General features: G+C 37.9%; 1 protein-coding gene across 2 annotated transcripts in view; it reads right to left on the bottom strand.

Annotated features, from left to right (window-relative positions):
- Positions 1–21655, bottom strand: part of LOC139958634 (maestro heat-like repeat-containing protein family member 1) — a 54656-nt gene that overhangs the window by 25338 nt on the left and 7663 nt on the right. The window contains exons 6-20 of one of the 2 annotated variants that reach the window (XM_071955857.1): positions 21259–21410; positions 20695–20835; positions 19314–19406; positions 18782–18974; positions 18296–18369; positions 17779–17901; positions 17312–17422; positions 15892–16077; positions 15277–15418; positions 14521–14579; positions 13439–13546; positions 12497–12616; positions 11695–11821; positions 3917–3945; positions 402–551 (exon numbers count right to left, since the gene is read on the bottom strand). In XM_071955857.1, the coding sequence (XP_071811958.1) occupies positions 402–551; positions 3917–3945; positions 11695–11821; positions 12497–12616; positions 13439–13546; positions 14521–14579; positions 15277–15418; positions 15892–16077; positions 17312–17422; positions 17779–17901; positions 18296–18369; positions 18782–18974; positions 19314–19406; positions 20695–20835; positions 21259–21410 (1808 nt within the window). The remainder of the gene's footprint in view (positions 1–401; positions 552–3916; positions 3946–11694; positions 11822–12496; positions 12617–13438; positions 13547–14520; positions 14580–15276; positions 15419–15891; positions 16078–17311; positions 17423–17778; positions 17902–18295; positions 18370–18781; positions 18975–19313; positions 19407–20694; positions 20836–21258; positions 21411–21655) is intronic. The other variant, XM_071955865.1, reaches the window with a different exon arrangement.

Here is a 21655-nt window from a genome sequence, read left to right on the forward strand (position 1 = left end):
TATGTCTCAAAAACATGACCAATACAATTAGTTCCATTAGCCCTCTTTTTTTCTTTCCTCCTTCGGTAATTCAGTCCTTTGGCATCATTTTACCCACCAAAGAACCTAGCAGGTACAAAATATTTATCCGTCAACATTCTTTGAAAGATTTCTCTCCTGTTCCATGCACTTCCATAGAACATATATACAGGTTTATACAAATAATATATATATACATGTCCAAATTAGAGCAAACTGTATAGAAAATATTGGTTCTTTGAGAGACAACAGCAAAGAAATGTGTCTTAAAAATAAGCCCTGCAAAGCTTGCTGATTGAAAGCACCACTGATTGAAGACTATTATCAAATACCGACACTCAACTACATTGAATTTTGAAGGTACGTTATGGGCCTACTCTTACCTTGACATTGGCAAAATGTGGGTTGATGTTGTTGAGAATGTTGGCCTCAACCCTGGATGAGATGACATTACTGGGTGCATAGAGTGTAAGATACCCATAACAAAGCATGACGGTACACTTCACTCGTTCTGTGTCTACTTCAGATTTATCCTGAAAGTTGGCAGACGGAAGAGTACCAGCGTCAGAATGAGACAATAATAAGTCAAAAAACAAGTCCAATAACAAGTCAAATAATAAGTAAAATAACACATGAAATAACAAGTCAAATAATAAGTCAAATGTATGTTTTTGAACTAGTAAAGAAATCTTCACTGTCCTTATAGTAATATTAGAAGGATTTCTTCTTAATAGTTCAACTCTTGTCTCCTTGGGAAATTCAATGTTTCAACTGACCAACCCTTTTCCTCACAAACCCAACCAGCAACTTCAAAGCTGCAGCATTTCTGAGTTCAATTTGGCAAATATTCAAAACTTAAAGTAAGATTGTAACTGATCAATCAAAGACCCGTTCCCCAGTATATATTAATGACAAATTAATTAATGATTCCATTCTCATGATTTCATTAGGGGAATGCATCTCTATGACATTATCATCTATCTATTTGGATTTAGAATTGCTTCCACACTAGTAACAGTGTAATCTCTTCTGTCAGTGTAGAATGGAATATAACTTAGTTCTCTTCACATCTATCATGTCCTATGCAGTTTTCACACACATGTAACTTCTTGCCTAAATTAATTGCTTCAAACAAAATAGAAAATACCAGCAAAAATTGTTCCCCAAAATTTAAAAAAAAAATGTAGCAATAAAAGGTATTGCGCAAGGAAAGAAAGCATGGGCAAGTTTTTTATAGAATAGGAGGGTTTTCAAAGTAATGTAAAGTCAGAGAATCTATTATAATTAAAATAGATGACAGAAGTGTTACAAATATGGTGCATTAACACTGGGATTTGTACATCAGAACGTTATTGATACAGCTTACTATAAACATAGTTACAGCTACTACTCAATAATGGTTTACCTAAAAACAGCTAGATAACATATAAAATGCCAAAATAATGTGGGAATCAGGTGACTGTGTTCTTTGCTATTAGCAGCTTCCATTCCACCAGTAAAAACCTTAAAATATTACATAAGAAAATATAATAATTCAAATTTTATTTGAAAGAAGATGTGTTTATTAGTTTGCCTCACAGTCAGTACATTCAGCAAGCATTTTGTGTTTCCCATATATCGCAAAAGTGTACAGGAATGTAAAGGATATTGACACAATGTTTCTCTATGCAAACTGATTGCAGTTTTGGGATAAGGATAGGGAAGTATGGTGAGTATGTGCGAGGGAGGCTGAGAATGACAGGTACAGCAAAGAGTTGTACCTCTCTCAGACATTCAAACATGAAATCATGAAATAAAGGGTATACCTAAAAACAGCTTTATAACATATGAAATGCCAAAAATAATATGGGAATCAGGTGGTTGGATTCTTTGCTATTAGCTGCTAGCATTCCACCAATGAAGTAAGTTCAGTGCATATGCCACCAGTTTTGATGCTCACACACAAACACTTCATACAGAACAAACAAGCAATCACCTGGCAGTCAGTGTACAGTTCTTGTGTCGCTTTACAGATAATGATAATTTACCCAAATTTCAGACTATGCTATTGGCCCCACTCACACATGTTTTTACAGTTTATTGCAAATCCATTCTTGCATATTGACTTCTTTTCAAAAGCATGAAATTTACTCAAGGTACGAAGCGGAACTTTCGAGATACTTCACTTGACATCTAGAGTACAGAGACTGACAACAACTTTTGAGCTCAAGTATTTTTAAGCTGCATTTAAAGGTTTTAACATACTTCAAAGGTATTAACATACTTCAAGGTAAAATATGAAAGCAATGTTTTTAATAATACTCAACAAATTACGCCCTTTGATACACATGTTAAATATAATCTGGTATATACAGCTACAACTATGGAGACAATACAAGAACTAACCTACCACAACCAAAATGAGAGAGATACTCAGCACAAGAAGTTCAACCATGTTGATTCATCCACACATATGTTGATTTATCTTCACATATGTTGATTCATCCACACACATGTTGATTTATCCTCACATATGTTGATTTATCCACACATGTGTTGATTTATCCACACGTGTTGATTTATCGACACATATGTTGATTTATCCACACATGTGTTGATTTATCCACACGTGTTGATTTATCCACACATGTGTTGATCTATCCACACATATGTTGATTTATCCTCGCATGTGTTGATTTATCCACACGTGTTGATTCATCTACACATATGTTGATTTATCCACACATGTGTTGATTTATCCACACATGTGTTGATTTATCCACACATGTGTTGATTTATCCACACGTGTTGATTTATCCACAAGCATGTTGATTTATCCACACACATGTTGATTTATCCACACACATGTTGATTTATCCACACGTGTTGATTTATCCACACGTGTTGATTTATCGACACATATGTTGATTTATCCACACATGTGTTGATTTATCCACACATATGTTGATTTATCCACACACATGTTGATTTATCCACACATGTGTTGATTTATCCACACATGTGTTGATTTATCCACACGTGTTGATTTATCCACACACATGTTGATTTATCCACACACATGTTGATTTATCCACACACATGTTGATTTATCCACATGTGTTGATTTATCCACACGTGTTGATTTATCGACACATATGTTGATTTATCCACACATGTGTTGATTTATCCACACACATGTTGATTTATCCACACATGTGTTGATTTATCCAGACATATGTTGATTTATCCTCGCATGTTTTGATTTATCCACACATGTGTTGATTTATCCACACATGTGTTGATTTATCCACACATATGTTGATTTATCCTCGCATGTTTTGATTTATCCACACATGTGTTGATTCATCCACACATATGTTGATTTATCCACACATGTGTTGATTAATCCACACATATGTTGATTTATCCACACATGTGTTGATTTATCCACACGTGTTGATTTATCCACACACATGTTGATATATCCACACGTGTTGATTTATCCACACATGTGTTGATTTATCCACACATGTGTTGATTTATCCACACACATGTTGATTTATCCAAGCATGTGTTGATTTATCCACACGTGTTAATTTATCCACACATATGTTGATTTATCCACACATGTGTTGATTTATCCACACACATGTTGATTTATCCACACATGTTAAAGGAAAAAACTAAGTGTAGATTGGAAATAATCTGCTATGGTGTTTAGCTAAAAAGAGAAAGTCTTTCGACCATATAAGTGACCACTGTGGAGAGAGTGCATAATGCATATTCATGAGGTATTAATCCGTTCCTATAAGTACTGCCTTGCAGTTTGGTTGTGAACAATGCCCATGTTATTATATGTGGTTATGTCAGAGAGAGCTGAATAATGGCACCAGATGAATATTTAACCTGGATGAATTACCTTCCTGAAAGACCTTTTTCTATTCGTCCCTACCTGTACTGAGTGAATAAAGACGCACATGTATGTATGGGTCACTGCATAAATAACGGGACTGGGGTCAAGGGCGGGAGTGGGACGGGGAGAGGTGGTGGGAGACAACCTTTTGACATTCTTGGAGTTCCCATTATGAAAAGTACCAGAACACTGCATTTGAAAGAGTAGGCTATTTTACTTAGGAGTTAGCAACTCTGAAATGAACTGCTGATGTGATCATAATTTACTTTTCCTTTACTTTGTTACTTTTTGTAATATACTTCTATATTTACATAAACATTGTATTACTTAAATGCACAGTGTAAAGGAAGACATCAAATTGTCACCAAACAAATCCCTAATTACCCTATTTCCCACCAAAATAAGGTTACTTAAAAGAATCTTAGAGTGAACAAATAAAATTCAATGAAACTGGAGATATTGCCTGCAAGAGCAGTCTCTAATGATATAAAATAATGACTTACTTGGAGAAATATATGCAATGAGCATATTAAGAGGTGCTATAGGGTAATATTACTATTATAAATTCATCGAATTATCTTGCCATCAGTAACATGTTGAAAGAACAGTGACTACCAGTCTTGCAAAAGCCACGGTTCACATGCTTATATACAAATGACATTTTAGACTTATTGAAGACCAAAATATGTCTTATGGGTCACTATGGAGCCTACACATCTATGATGACATTATGTAAGGCTACCTGTAGTAAGCCTAACATCTGTAACTTTTGCAAAGTGTATACCAACCGCGTTTGTTAATTTTTTGGTGAGGGCAATGTTCAACGAGCCATGAACCGTAAACATGATATACGTTAGTCTTCACACCACAGTTTTACTAGATGCCGTCCATGCCATCTCAGGCATGTTCAAGTTTTACTTCATACCGTCCATGCTGTCTCACGCATGTCAAACGTTTCACTTGATGCCGTCCATGCGGTCTCACGAATGTCAGTTTTACTTGATGCCATCCATGCGGTCTCAGGCATGCCAAACGTTTCACTTGATGCTGTCCATGCCATCTCAGGCATGTCCAAAGTTTTTCTTGATGCCATCCATGCAGTCTCAGACATGTCAAAGTTTCACTTGATGCCGTCCATGCTATCTCAGGCATGTCCAAAGTTTCACTTGATGCTGTCCATGCGGTCTCACGAATGTCAATAGCTTTACTTGATGCCATCCATGACATCTCAGGCATGTCAAAGTTTTACTTGATGCCGTCCATGCAATCTCAGGCATGTCAAAGTTTTACTTGATGCCGTCAATGCCGTCTCACGCATGGCAAGCGTTTTACTTGATGCCGTCCATGCCATCTCAGGCATGTCAAGCGTTTTACTTGATGCCGTCCATGCCCTCTCACGCATGTCAATAGCTTTACTTGATGCCATCCATGCCATCTCAGGCATGTCAAAGTTTTACTTGATGGCGTCAATGCCGTCTCATGCATGTCAAGCGTTTTACTTGATGCCGTCCATGACATCTCAGGCATGTCCAAAGTTTTACTTGACGCCATCCATGTGGTCTCAGGCATGTCAAAGTTTTACTTGATGCCGTCCATGCGGTCTCAGGCATGTCAAAGTTTCACTTGATGCTGTCCATGCGGTCTCACAAATGTCAAAGTTTTACTTGATGCCGTCCATGCCATCTCAGGCATGTCAAGCGTTTTACTTGATGCAGTCCATGCCATCTCAGGCATGTCAAAGTTTTACTTGATGGCGTCAATGCTGTCTCATGCATGGCAAGCGTTTTACTTGATGCCGTCCATGACATCTCAGGCATGTCAATAGCTTTACTTGATGCCGTCCATGGCGTCTCACGCATGTCACACGTTTTACTTGATGCCGTCCATGACATCTCAGGCATGTCCAAAGTTTTACTTGAAGCCATCCATGCAGTCTCAGGCATGTCAAAGTTTCTCTTGATGCCGTCCATGCCATCTCAGGCATGTCCAAAATTTCACTTGATGCTGTCCATGCGGTCTCACAAATGTCAAAGTTTTACTTGATGCCGTCCATGCCATCTCAGGCATGTCAAGCGTTTTACTTGATGCCGTCCATGCCATCTCAGGCATGTCAAAGTTTTACTTGATGGCGTCATTGCCATCTCACGCATGGCAAGCGTTTTACTTAATGCCGTCCATGCCATCTCAGGCGTTTTACTTGATGCCGTCCATGCCCTCTCACGCATGTCAATAGCTTTACTTGATGCCATCCATGACATCTCAGGCATGTCAAAGTTTTACTTGATGGCGTCCATGCCGTCTCAGACATGTCAAAGTTTCACTTGATGCCGTCCATGCTATCTCAAGCATGTCAATAGCTTTACTTGATGCCGTCCATGGCGTCTCACGAATGTCAATAGCTTTACTTGATGCCGTCCATGACATCTCAGGCATGTCAAAGTTTTACTTGATGCCGTCCATGCCATCTCAGGCATGTCAAAGTTTTACTTGATGGCGTCAATGCCGTCTCATGCATGGCAAGCGTTCTACTTGATGCTGTCCATGCCATCTCAGGCATGTCAAGCGTTTTACTTGATGCCGTCCATGCCCTCTCACGCATGTCAATAGCTTTACTTGATGCCGTCCATGCCATCTCAGGCATGTCAAAGTTTTACTTGATGGCATCAATGCCGTCTCATGCATGTCAAGCGTTTTACTTGATGCCGTCCATGACATCTTAGGCATGTCCAAAGTTTTACTTGATGCCATCCATGTAGTCTCAGGCATGTCAAAGTTTTACTTGATGCCGTCCATGCGGTCTCAGGCATGTCAAAGTTTCACTTGATGCTGTCCATGCGGTCTCACAAATGTCAAAGTTTTACTTGATGCCGTCCATGCCATCTCAGGCATGTCAAGCGTTTAACTTGATGCAGTCCATGCCATCTCAGGCATGTCAAAGTTTTACTTGATGGCGTCCATGCCGTCTCACGCATGGCAAGCGTTTTACTTGATGCCGTCCATGACATCTCAGGCATGTCAATAGCTTTACTTGATGCCGTCCATGGCGTCTCACGCATGTCAAGCGTTTTACTTGATGCCGTCCATGACATCTCAGGCATGTCCAAAGTTTTACTTGAAGCCATCCATGCAGTCTCAGGCATGTCAAAGTTTCTCTTGATGCCGTCCATGCCATCTCAGGCATGTCCAAAGTTTCACTTGATGCTGTCCATGGGGTCTCACAAATGTCAAAGTTTTACTTGATGCCGTCCATGCCATCTCAGGCATGTCAAGCGTTTTACTTGATGCCGTCCATGCCATCTCAGGCATGTCAAAGTTTTACTTGATGGCGTCAATGCAGTCTCACGCATGGCAAGCGTTTTACTTGATGCCGTCCATGCCATCTCATGCATGTCAGGCGTTTTACTTGATGCCGTCCATGCCCTCTCACGCATGTCAATAGCTTTACTTGATGCCATCCATGCCATCTCAGGCATGTCAAAGTTTTACTTGATGGCGTCCATGCCGTCTCACGCATGGCAAGCGTTTTACTTGATGCCGTCCATGCCATCTCAGGCATGTCAATAGCTTTACTTGATGCTGTCCATGGCGTCTCATGCATGTCAAGCGTTTCACTTGATGCCGTCCATGACATCTCAGGCATGTCCAAAGTTTTACTTGATGCCATTCATGCGGTCTCAGGCATGTCAAAGTTTCACTTGATGCCGTCCATGCCATCTCAGGCATGTCCAAAGTTTCACTTGATGCTGTCCATGCGGTCTCACAAATGTCAAAGTTTTACTTGATGCCGTCCATGCCATCTCAGGCATGTCAAGCGTTTTACTTGATGCCGTCCATGCCATCTCAGGCATGTCAAAGTTTTACTTGATGGCGTCAATGCCGTCTCATGCATGGCAAGCGTTTTACTTGATGCCGTCCATGACATCTCAGGCATGTCAATAGCTTTACTTGATGCCGTCCATGGTGTCTCAGGCATGTCCAAGTTTACCTTGATGCCGTCCATGCTGTCTCACGCATGTCAAAAATTTTACTCTATACCGGTCACATCATATGAAGAATTAAGGATCTTTTTCTTCTCTCCTCCAGACCAAACATTAAAATTCAAGGTCTTTCAAAACCTACACAAGCGGTTTTCCATTTTGCTTCTTTTTCCAGACTGAGACTATTTTCCAGACGGCGTAGGATCCATGAATAGAAATGAAATAGAGGTTGACTGTTATACTGTTATATTTGGAGCAGGCCTGTAGTTACTAAATAATGAATACATCTCCATCTGTCTGATTTAGGATATACTACAACCCAGTTAATTAGAATAATACACAACCTTTACTTTGTGTTGTCAATCATATTAACAGACATATATGAATTCTCCCTTCAACACCCTCCAATTACAAGGAATGTACTACAGATTGAGCAGATCTTTAAGGCAGGCTACAAGACATTGCAGGATGTGAAGAAAGTTGCAATCTTAGGAGCAGGACTAGGCCAAAGGATAAGAGCTAAAAGAAGATATCTAGAAAATTAAGCACAAAAGGGAGAGTTAATAGAAAGATCAAACTTTTAAACCATTTGAAACAAACTAACAGAGTGAGCTGTTTGTACATGAATCACACAATGACACATGAAACTCTGCTTCAGAGATAAATTCTATGGAGACATGAGATTCATTGGCTGAACTTTTTCAAGGAAAATAAAAAAATAAAAAATAAACAAGATCACGCAATGGCTACAATCCGTGCAGGATCCTGTCTATACCTCCTTCAAAGGATCATGATAGGAATTAATTTACTCTGATATCTGATGACATGCTATAAATGAAATAAAATTAGACCAGACAATGACCTATTCTCCTGTTCATTTTGGGGCAGACGAAAGATGGTATGCACTTGACACACTACCATGTATACCACCTAATAAAGGACACATCCCAGTGCCATGACACACTACCATGTATACCACCTAATAAAGGACACATCCCAGTGCCATGACACACTACCATGTATACCACCTAATAAAGGACACATCCAATTCCATGACACACTACCATGTATACCACCTAATAAAGGACACATCCCAGTGCCATGACACACTACCATGTATACCACCTAATAAAGGACACATCCCAGTGCCATGACACACTACCATGTATACCACCTAATAAAGGACACATCCCAATGCCATGACACACTACCATGTATACCACCTAATAAAGGACACATCCCAGTGCCATGACACACTACCTTGTATACCACCTACAGTAATAAAGGACACATCCCAGTGCCATGACACACTACCATGTATACCACCTAATAAAGGACACATCCCAGTGCCATGACACACTACCATGTATACCACCTAATAAAGGACACATCCCAGTGCCATGACACACTACCATGTATACCACCTAATAAAGGACACATCCAATTCCATGACACACTACCATGTATACCACCTAATAAAGGACACATCCCAGTGCCATGACACACTACAATGTATACCACCTAATAAAGGACACATCCCAGTGCCATGACACACTACCATGTATACCACCTAATAAAGGACACATCCCAATGCCATGACACACTACCATGTATACCACCTAATAAAGGACACATCCCAGTGCCATGACACACTACCTTGTATACCACCTACAGTAATAAAGGACACATCCCAGTGCCATGACACACTACCTTGTATACCACCAAACAAAGGACACATCCCAGTGCCATGACACACTACCATGTATACCACCTATTGAAGGACACATCCCAGTGTCATTTGACACAAAATGCAAAAAGGGATGACAAAGTATTGATTAAATATGCATTGTCACCAAGGTACAAGCTCAATTTCAGAGCACAGAACATAAATACTATTCTAAAAAAATATTTCAGTCTTTGCACTTTCAAAATGTATATCTTTACTAAGAGTTTCAATTGTTAACTGACAGAATTTTAGTGTCACTTCAATAATTGCCTACAGCCATCCTTTGACAGAATGTATTATGTTTTGACTACTACACAAGGCAAACCTCACAACAGTATCAACATACTGTTTTCATCCGTAAAGTTAGCATAAAAGAGGACAGAAATATCTACTGATGTTTGGAAGAGGCTGAAAATTCAAAATACTGAAAGTTCCTCCCAAGAAAATGAAGGACTTCTACATGTTAGCTTACCTTGACCAATGGAGGGTTCTAAATATAGCAAACAATGCAGGAAAGAAAAATTCTCATGAAACAAATGTTTTCCTTTAAATATCTTGTTTCCAGAGAAGCATGAAGAGAAATTTGTATTTGTAAGCATTTAACAAGTACAGGGAAATATGGATATGATTTGACAAAGTGACTTTCATGCAGACATTTGAGAATATTAAAATGACACTGGCCACATTTCCTGCAATCATAATACACAGCCCAGACTATTACATGCCAAACATGTTAGACTAGCCTTATTACAGACACGTCTACTATGCAAGTGCTGTAGGCCTAGGATATCTACATTACTTTTAATGGTAACTATCATATATCTTTACAAGAAATAAATCATAGTTGAGAAAATGGTTGTGTAATATCTTACAATCAGTCAACGAACTACACATCTAGTGTGTTGTAATAACATCATCAATATGTCTAATTTCTATAGGAAGCACTAAACATTAAAAACATTACTTCCAGGGATAGTTTCTATAGGAAGCACTAAACATTAAAAACATTACTTCCAGGGATAGTATGAACTCAAGGTGGCTGCACTAAACATTAAAAACATTACTTCCAGGGATAGTTTCTATAGGAAGCACTAAACATTAAAAACATTACTTCCAGGGATAGTTTCTATAGGAAGCACTAAACATTAAAAACATTACTTCCAGGGATAGTATGAACTCAAGGTGGCTGCACTAAACATTAAAAACATTACTTCCAGGGATAGTATGAACTCAAGGTGGCTGCACTAAACATTAAAAACATTACTTCCAGGGATAGTTTCTATAGGAAGCACTAAACATTAAAAACATTACTTCCAGGGATAGTTTCTATAGGAAGCACTAAACATTAAAAACATTACTTCCAGGGATAGTATGAACTCAAGGTGGCTGCACTAAACATTAAAAACATTACTTCCAGGGATAGTATGAACTGAAGGTGGCTGCTAAAGTGCAGACTAAACTTTCCTTTGTTCATGTCATATTGTTCTGTTTCCTCAAGTTAATTATCACTATATTATATCAACAACTGTTTGTACTCTCAATGTTACAGCTAATACTTTTAAGCAACAAACTGGAGCAAGCTGATACACACCAGTAGAGCTACAATGAGCTTCCTCTTACAGATTGAAATGGGCTGCAGACTGAGAATCTTTGTAAGCGATGAGCTCAATTTGTTTTTCTCTCCTTTTTTGTGACGGGAGGGAAGAGGAGGTTGGGGGAGGGAAGAGAGGGTGGGTGGTTGAGTCATACAGAAAGTTTTATAAGACAATGTCTACATAAACACTGATAGTTCAGTCCATTACAAAAGAACTTCTGGCAATATTCTAGCATATTTTTAGTCATATTCTAGGACTTGTAGCATTGACAAATTTCAGGTCAAGAAATGTCACAACCCTGGAAGTATGCATGAACTATATAACATGAGGATAGTCGCTCTATGGTCTAGCTGGATCAGACAGCATAAAGTACGTTAAAGTGAGGGCGGCATAAACTATATGACATCAGGACAGTCGCTCTATGGTCTAGCTGGATCAGACCACATACAGGACCTTAGAGTGAGGGTGGCAAAATAAATTCCCAACCTACCTTAACCAATCCAAAGAAACCAGATGATTTACGGGTCATTTGTTTCTTGGTAATGTCTTCCAGCTTGGCGAGGGCTTGGTCCAAATGAGAAGAGGCACAGAATCCTAGTCCTACTGCACAACCCTGCACATTAAAGCAGAAATTTATAGTTTAATCAGTTTTATATTACTGACAAATGCAGAATTCGACCTTAATAAGGGGGGGGGGAAGAGAGGGGGGAGTGACGCAAGCTCCCAGAATTGAGGAGGATCCATGACTACGGGTAGCAACAGCACACTTTCTAAGATTAAGTACTCCTACAACATAACAGTCTTCCTATTTTAATAAGTAATCGCATACTAATTCATTACAGTACACCTGCCTGATGCTTTCTCTGGGTTGTATTATTTGATCCCTACCTCCCTGAGGCTCACTAATGGGCTTCACATATCACACCGTCAAAGATCTGATAAAGTATTCTCGTGGTTGTATTATTTGATCCCTAGCTCCCTGAGGCTCTCCGGTGGACTTTACATATTTCGATCTGATAAAATTTTCTCGTGGTTGTATTATTTGATCCCTAGCTCCCTGAGGCTCTCCGGTGGACTTTACATATTTCGATCTGATAAAGTTTTCTCGTGGTTGTATTATTTGATCCCTAGCTCCCTGAGGCTCTCCGATGGACTTTACATATTTCGATCTGATAAAGTTTTCTTGTGGTTGTATAATTTGATCCCTTCCTCCCTGAGGTTGGCTGGTGGGATTTAAATATTTCTATCTGATAAAGTTTTCCTCATGGTTGTATTATTTGATACTTACCTCCCTCTCTACTTGGCTGGTGTGCTTCACGCTGTCAAACATCTGATCCAGACAGTTCTGGATAACCTGCTTTCTTGTAAGTTTACGCATGATTACCCCAAGACATTTGAAGAGGAAGTTCTATCAATTTCAACATAGAAAATAATTAAACAACATTAACATGTATTTTAACACTTATGGCCAACATTTTACTAGCTCGCCCATTGAAAACCAGATCAACTGATCTTTAGGCCTCATTATTCTGAACTGTTTTTAAACCATCGTCATTGGTACATGTGTCATAACTAATCGCGCAAATATGGCAATGCAGTGTTTGCCAATATCTTGGCCCAATTGCACTGACTGAGCAAATGAAACTTAAACAAAAACATCTTGTGTCCTTTATTTACATAATGGTCAGATGAATGGAACTTTCTGTACAAATCCCTGTACAAATTCTGTACAAATTAGGCTAAATGCTGGGCTGAGTATCTCATGTGATCACTTTGCCAAGCACCAGTATGTAATGTCTGTCGCAAACTCACCACTTCAGATATATGCCACTCTCAAAAAACATATCGGTTGCAGAGCAAGCCCAACTGCTTTAACAAAACACCCTTGAGTTATTAATTGCTTCCCTGGCAGTTTAAGCCAAGACTGTAGCCCAGCAGATAGTATACACTGTCTACAGTGTTGTTCAATATCACACACTGCGGGTCAAGCCATTTGCTCTTATTGTACAACCATTATGATAACCAAGGGGAGAATATGTCTGTTCCTGCATCAGAACCTATGACAAGATAATTAAAATTATTTCAAACTATTTTTTCCAACAATCATGAAAATGAAATATTGATTTAAATCTGATGCATACCAGTTAATAAGAGTCTTTACTTTTGGTACATTATACACAAGACATAATATACAAGCATTGTGGACAGATTTGTTTTCAACCATACACACCTTTTCTTCTGGGTATTCGCTATACAATTCCATCTGTTTGCAGAATTCATTTCCTAATTCGCATATCCAGTCTTCGCTTTCAGCTTCATCTAATGTTTTTGATAGCATCTGTGAAGTATAAAATCATCTTTTACTGGCTCAGTCCATAAATTGAAAGTCTTAACCTGTTTAATTTGAAAAGATATGAAGGTCCTTGAATTATGTCTGCAATTCTATGCATATTATATGTGGAACAGAAGAACGTGAGCAAGTAGGAGCCATACCTGACAATATATAGTAGGATACACACCTTATCATAAACAAATATATATATATATATAGATATGAATTGTAGAATAAGAGACTTCATCAAGCACAGTAAGAAATTATACAAAGCTGTATGTTCCAATATTTCGCCGGTTAAGGCTTTATCAAGGAATGAGGTGCAAACTACCGACTCCGTGTATATAAGTAAAAAACTTTAAAACCAATTCCCCTGAGCTGAAACGCACCAGCGAACAAACTGTATTCGGAGCGCATAGACGGACCGGCAAGAGGCGAAAAGCTTAAATATCCAATTGATGTCCAGCACAGCCATTCATTAAGTTATTACTGGCTTTAATGGTAAGGGCTTTGGTTATTTTTCTTTCACTGGTATTGGGTAGGTTGTGATGTAGGATTGCCAATTGATGTTTTCTCCAGATTTCGGATTTATATTGTGAGTTTGTAAATGAGTGTATATGGTCTGTTTAGTCATACGTAGATGTTCTTTTATTCTCGTTCCAATGGTACACCCCGTTTCGCCGATGTATATAGACGAGCAAAGATTGCATTTAATCTTGTAGACACAGTTTTTGGAAGAATATCTGTTTAGCCAAAAGAAATTAAAGTTAAAGTTTTTTACTTACTATATACACGGAGTCGGTAGTTTGCCCCTCATTCCTTGATAAAGCCTTAACCGGCGAAATATTGGAACATACAGCTTTGTATAATTTCTAACTGTGCTTGTTGAAGTCTCTTATTCTACAATTCATCATATACACCAAGCATGTCAACATCCGCTCTTTCATATATAGATATACATATATTTTATCTTTGTTTACCTTTAAGAGCAGGTCTTCCCAAGATTTCATGGACCATTTTTCCTCATCATCAAGATTATCTATGAGAAAAAAATGAGAAACATAGAATTATATTATTAATTTCAGTCATATATTTTTAAAGAGGGGGGAAAAAGTGATTATTAACTGGTGTAAGATTGACTATTGTCTATTCAAGTTTGCTTGTCAATAGGGGTTAGTTCTGGTGTGTACAGTTAAAGCACACTAGTTATGTCCAGGTTTGCTTGTCAATATGGGTTAGTTCTGGTGTGTACAGTTAAAGCACACTAGTTACAGTATGTCCAGCTTTGCTTGTCAATATGGGTAAGTTCTGGGGTGTGCAGTTAAAGCACACTAGTTATGTCCAGGTTTGCTTGTCAATATGGGTTAATTCTGGTGTGTACAGTTAAAGCACACAAGTTGTGTTCAAGTTTGCTTGCTTTGTACATATCACATACTTTCTTTCAAATCAAGACATTCTCTCGCTATATCAGTCTTCTCGTGACTCACAGCCTCCGCTTGAAGAAACTAAACAACTTGATCCTCTCTCAACCCCAGTCCCCATACATTGAGATTGTAACCTTCTGATTGAGACGATGTTACATTAATTATCACAAGTCTCTTCCAAAGGGAATAGATACTACATATGATCCTCTGCATATGGATCCCATGACACACTCAAGCAGTCCCTTTCATTTCAAAAACAAAACAATTTCTGCCACACCACAGAACTATGACGATGGTAAAACGTATGCAAACCTTCCAAGTACTGCACGAGTTTAGGGATGACCGTATCCCACATGTCCACTATGTTGTCATGGATGTTTGGAGAGAGAGACTGGAGGAGGTTAAGACAATATATGCCCCTCCCTCTACCATTCATCGGGAGTCCTGCCCCAACCTGATGGAATACAAACAAAGTTATTTTGCTTGAATTAGCATACACTAATCTACATAATTCTGCATATTTTAGACTGAAATGCTTGAACAAAGCTGCTTGAAAATTCAAGATTTTCTTGGATTGTAAGGAGACCAATCTTCATTTTAATTTATGATATTGAACGAAGAAAGACAGATTTACATAACAATAGCTCAAATCTAAATGTTGTTGAATTGACAAAATAAGTGACGTTTTCTAACAAGAACTATCTGTCAGATAGTCTATCCTTATTACCTCTTACATCTAGCATTTTGCTCAACAATATTTACAAGAGTAAGCTTTAAATCTTCAAAAGTACAAAATGATCAAAGTGTTTACTACCATGTAACTTGTAATAAGTTCCTTTTACAACTTATTTTATTATCCAACATATGACACAGTGGGCGGAACTTAGATCACAACACCAGAATTTAAGACTTTCAAAGTCAATATACCATGAGCCGAGCAACCAGAGCATGTGGTTTAGGGATGTTTGCATTGCTCTCAAATTCAATTGTATAGTCCTCATCCTGTGCCTCTCGTTTCTTGCTAGCGATATGAGCAGCGTTCTTGCACACCGCTCCCATTGCTTCTGTATACTTTACTGGACCTAAAAATTCTAGCAAGAATGGCCACAGCACCTAGAAAGAAATTTCAAAATGAAAACATTAATCAGCAGTTTGCAAGATTGCTCTTGGATGAAACACCCCTCTTACTATGATCCGACCGGGAACCGAACCCAGAACCTCCTGATTGCTAAGCCTCATTGCTTCAAATGCCACCCGCTTTATCTACTCGGCCACAGCACCGGTATAAAATGGGAATAAGTCTCTGATCGAGCACTGAATAGTTCTACCCTGTATAAGTTGCTTAAGTTTAAAACACTATCCTAGGAAAGAGTCCCTCTGTCCATCTGAAAAGATAGCTGACAGTTCTCTCTAGGATACTTGTAAGACCTAATGTAACAACCAACACTGCTGAATTCCATTGTTACTTCATTTCTTACCACATTTTGAGTCTTGGTGGTATCAACACAGAATCAACAGTACTTACTACAATATCTTGTAATTTTTTTTTACAAGCTTTGAAGAATTTCTGTCATTGGAGTACAGAATTAATTCTATGGGATTGTGGTTTTAGTTATGGATAGAAGGGATACTAATAAAGGGATATGAACTTGTTTTGCTGAAAAGAGTAGTTACACAAAAGAGTGAATCTTAGTAGGGTGGAAATAAACTGTGTTGTTGAGATATGGGTTGGGGTTACAGCCTGTTGAGGTATAGTTAAGAAAGAATGGCCAAATTATTTTTTTTCTCTGGTAAAAACAATTAGTAGAGAAAAACTGCACTATACAGATACTGACCACAAATAACCATTTTAGGGTAAAGATGGAATAAAAAGTGACCAACTAAGGACAACTACCTAAATGTAAAAATATAAAAGAAAATACTAGTAGGGTGGAGACCGACCATATTACCAATATGCAGGCAAATATAACTCACCAGTTCCATGTTTGAGATGGTTATGGTGATGAGGTGAATACTAGTGGGGTGGAGACCAACCATATTACCAAGATGCATGGCAAATATAACTCACCAGTTCCATGTTTGAGATGGTTGTGGTGATGAGGTGAATACTAGTGGGGTGGAGACCAACCATATTACCAATATGCAGGCAAATATAACTCACCAGTTCCATGTTTGAGATGGTTGTGGTGATGAGGTGAATACTAGTGGGTGGAGACCAACCATATTACCAATATGCAGGCAAATATAACTCACCAGTTCCATGTTTGAGATGGTTGTGGGTGATGAGGTGAATACTAGTGGGGTGGAGACCAACCATATTACCAAGATGCAGGCAAATATAACTCACCAGTTCCATGTTTGAGATGGTTGTGGTGATGAGGTGAAGTACATTTTCACACATCGTTCGTAAGGTTTCGTTATGAATTTGTTCTGGGTCTGTTCTCTTCTGGGAAGTTGGCTGAGAAAAAGATAAAGATTATATGTAATAAAATGTTAATAAATAATAATTAGGTGAGAGACAACATATAACATATAAACTAATAATAAACATTAACTGAGTTTCCCTCCATTTTTATGTTGTTAAACAATATTTTAATCAGGACCTCCGAAGCATGGTATGTTGCTTTTCCAAAGTGAAAACTACAAAATCAATGAGAAAACTACCCGATAACATCATTGGAACGTATGGCAAACAATGATTAATGAAATCACACATAAATGTATTTGAGTTGAAATACATATTTTTTTGTATAAAATTAAAGAAAACAACAAAAACATAACAACAGTTAAAGAAATAATAGGAGGAAAGGTTACCTGCATTTCTTTCTGTAGCGAGCACTGCCTAATGATGAATTCTATCATGAGGTTGCCACCTTCTAGACTAAGGTAGTCATGGTGTGCCATAGCTATAATCACTTGGGCAAATCTTTGTTTCACCTTTAGAATGAATATATAATAATCAAAGTTGAAATTATCACACATAGAAAACATCATATTTTTAGTATACAGTTCATTATATTATTTTATTTTTTAGAACAATATTACTTCATTTTGAACATATGATAACATATGTAACAAGGCTTCATGTAGTTGCATAGTGGATAATTAATTTTGGCAACTTTTGACATTATCAAAGTACAAACATCTTCATTTCAAGAATATTATTCCTAGAGTAAATTATTTCCCACACATTTTAAAGAAACAGCAGAAATCAAGACTTCTACACATTCTAGATTCAAGTTCTTCAACTGTCAATCTACAATTTGAGAACTTTTTTAAATATAGGGAATTCTTTAACATATAGATAAAGAAGAGAACATATTTCTAGTACCTTATTGTTGGTTTCCTGTAGACCTATCTTCAGTCCAGATAAAATGAGTGACTTTTTATCTTCTAGGTGTGGACCTGTAGCAGAAAGAATAAGCAAGCAACAGAAAGTTTTACATAAATGTTTCCATATGTTTTTGTAAATGTTAACTACTAAGTTAGATTGTAAGAAACAGGAAAAGTACTTTGAAAAATTGATTTTTAGTTTTTCTTTTTTTTTTAGGAACGGATATTTTTGTTAGGAATTGGATGCCTTGGTCTCCTTTAAATCATGTGGACATGACTTAACTACAAAATTGCTCCACATCTAATAAATTCTTCAAGGAACAGAAAGTCAACCAGGACAGAGATATGAAACATTTCTTTTAGAATGCACTGCAGTGAGATGCTGCAATCAATTGAACACGTTCCTTACAAGCATCCCTAAAACAACCTGGCCACGAATAAAACAAGAAAAAGAATCAGTGAAACTATGTCCTTGACTTCTTACCAGCCGAATTTATCAACTGCCTGAAGATGGATAGTGTTCCAATTCGTACTCTTTCATTGTTTGGCTCTAGTTTAGCTAAGAGGAAGTTGATAACTCTATCGGAGAAAGAAACAGCTAACACAGCAAAACATCTCAGTAGTTCGTTATGGTTTTTGACTGTCATCGGGCTACCAAAGTCAGCTGGTATGCATGCCTGGAAATGTGAAGATTACAGGAAGTCAAATGACTGCAAAGTTCAGGCAAGATTATTAAAGGCAAATTTCAGAATTAATCAACACAAATATTTGACAGTTACCATACTCAAAACTTGCATTCAAATTTGGTTACAATCAGGTTGGTCTAATTCAATCTAAGATATGAACATTGGTAGAATTTTATAGGGAAACTACACTTTGAAGTCATGATAGTAAAACAAATTATGATACAGTAACATGTAATTCATAAAATCTTAATTAGAACAAAAAACAAAAAAAGGGACAATGAAACTTGATTAGGCTGATGCATATTATAACGGTTATGTAATTCAATTTACCTGAGCATGTAATTGGTTGAGTATGAGTTCAAGCTGAGGATCAAGTATTTTACTTCCACCTGCCACCGATGCTTCCAAAATCATGCAAAAGCTCTGGAAATTATGAAAGAAAATCAAAAACATGGCATGTAACCGAACTTGATATTTTATGCAACCATAAAAGGTCTCTCAGAAGACTTCATCACCAAAAGACCTGACACATGTGGGACATTTGCTAATGTTGTCCGCACAAAACAGTGAACTTATTTGACATGAATGTTATGCGATGGAATAACCGACACCTCTCTGACCCAATTCACTTTATTATACATTTAGTACTTCATGAGTTGGTTCCACAGATAACTATTTAAATGACTGACTACAGTCGCCGCCCATTCTCAAATCATCACACAAATCCCAATTTCAAGCACACTGTAAGTCAAAGCTTGACATTTGAGTACCCACTGGGCACAACTTTTTATTGACTATGCTTTCATATCATGCTTCAATGTACTTGTACTGACAGTATTAACAGTATCAATATCCTGTTTCTATTATATTGTCAGTGATATGAGAGGACAGTACAGAGTGGTAGCTGGTACAAGGATAGAAATTGTCCAAACTAATTGTTGAATCAATTGAGACAAACATATTTAACATATTGTATCTAGAAGACTGAACATATTTAGCATATAGTAGAAGACTGAACATATTTTACATATAGTAGAAGACTGGAGATTTATAAACCACTATCTAACGTGTCATTCTAGTAGATGTCAATTAGTTGTTGTTTCATGTCTACACTTACTATTTGCAGTGTCAGTTTTTGACATTAAAATATGCAACTGATTACAAATAAGGAAAATATAGCAAAGTTAATGAGCAGAAACAAAGAGTGTAAATGTCTAGCTTTATAAAATGTACTTTTCAAAAAGAGTTGTTTTAGACTCTTCCAGCCACTGAGAAATAAATATATATATATCTATATATATAATTGAAATTGTAGTGAGTTGGAAAATCCAGAACAGTGAAATACCTTCCAGCCTCCACCGGGACTCAAACAGGAGCCTCCTGCTTTATATGCAGACACCCTAACCAACTAGTCTATGGATGCTTATTGAATGTCCAGAGGCAGGAAAACCAATTCCAATTCAGTGTTTTTTCCAGCCGCTGTGATGGCGTAATGAGATAAGCTCCGATCTTCTATTGATCGTGATTTCTTTCATACGGAGGATTTCATACTTTTCTTCCATGCAGAGGTTGCAAGCGCCACTTTGTTGAGTGTCTGATCCCTTTTGTTGTGTGTTTGATATATATATATATATATATATAACCACACCATCTTTTTGGTGCTATATGACAATGTACATACACATATACACATATACCTCAAGGTAACTACCTGAGTGATGTAAAATGGCTCAGACTGCCTCTTGTACAGATTCAGGATGGATGGAATGAGTTTTGGAAGTTGCTCCTCCAGTTTGTTCTGTGCCAGGATATAAGACATGTGTCCCAATGCTTCCACCACAATGAGTCGTAACTGAGGGGGATGGATGATGAGATAAAATGTTCATATATGTTCTATGTTACATGACTTATCTATCTTTAACTGGGGTAACATCTCCAATTTACACATGGTGTTGATTCCTGCTTTCCAGGGCATTCATCTAAACCATTAGTTACCACAAGTTATTAGCTTCAAACTGAAGTTGCTGAATACACTTGTGAAAGCAAGGTCTCCAGTCAAAACACTAACACAAAACAATATTCAAAGTTTTAAAGTAAGTGATATTTTGTGTTGTGTTGTCTTTTCCATATTCTGACCATCTAATGAAGCATTGTGATACGTACACGTATTAAGGTACATTTAAATCTAAGGGATCTAACAGGAAATTATCCCTCTTTGTCCATCTGTGGTAGAGAGGTGTTGCACCCTGCTACAGGGAAAAATAGAAGATCTCACCTTAGCTTCTTTAGATTGCAACCACACATTGAAAAGGACGCTGAAAGCAGAGTAAATTTGTGAGGAGAAGGCCATTTTCTTGACGGATGGGTCGGGAGCATTTTCAATGTTTGCAATGTAGTCCAAGATACTCTCACTGAATCTGGCCAAGGCTGAAACAAACAAAAGATGACAAATGTTTAAGAGGTGATTTGTGAGGGATCTGAAGGGTCAGCTGTGATGGAGAGAGTAATGGAAACGGAATGTATGGAGGATCTGAAGGGTCACATGAGGGGTGAGGGTGGGTGTAAGGAAAAGGGAACGTGGGAGGATCTTAAGGTTCAGGTGAGGGGTGATGGAGAGTGTAAGGGGAAGGGATAGTGGGAGGATCTGGAGGGTCAGGTGAGGGGTGATGGAG

The sequence above is a fragment of the Apostichopus japonicus genome, chromosome 3 (genome assembly GCF_037975245.1).
Source record: "Apostichopus japonicus isolate 1M-3 chromosome 3, ASM3797524v1, whole genome shotgun sequence".
In the NCBI taxonomy this organism is placed as follows: domain Eukaryota; kingdom Metazoa; phylum Echinodermata; class Holothuroidea; order Aspidochirotida; family Stichopodidae; genus Apostichopus; species Apostichopus japonicus.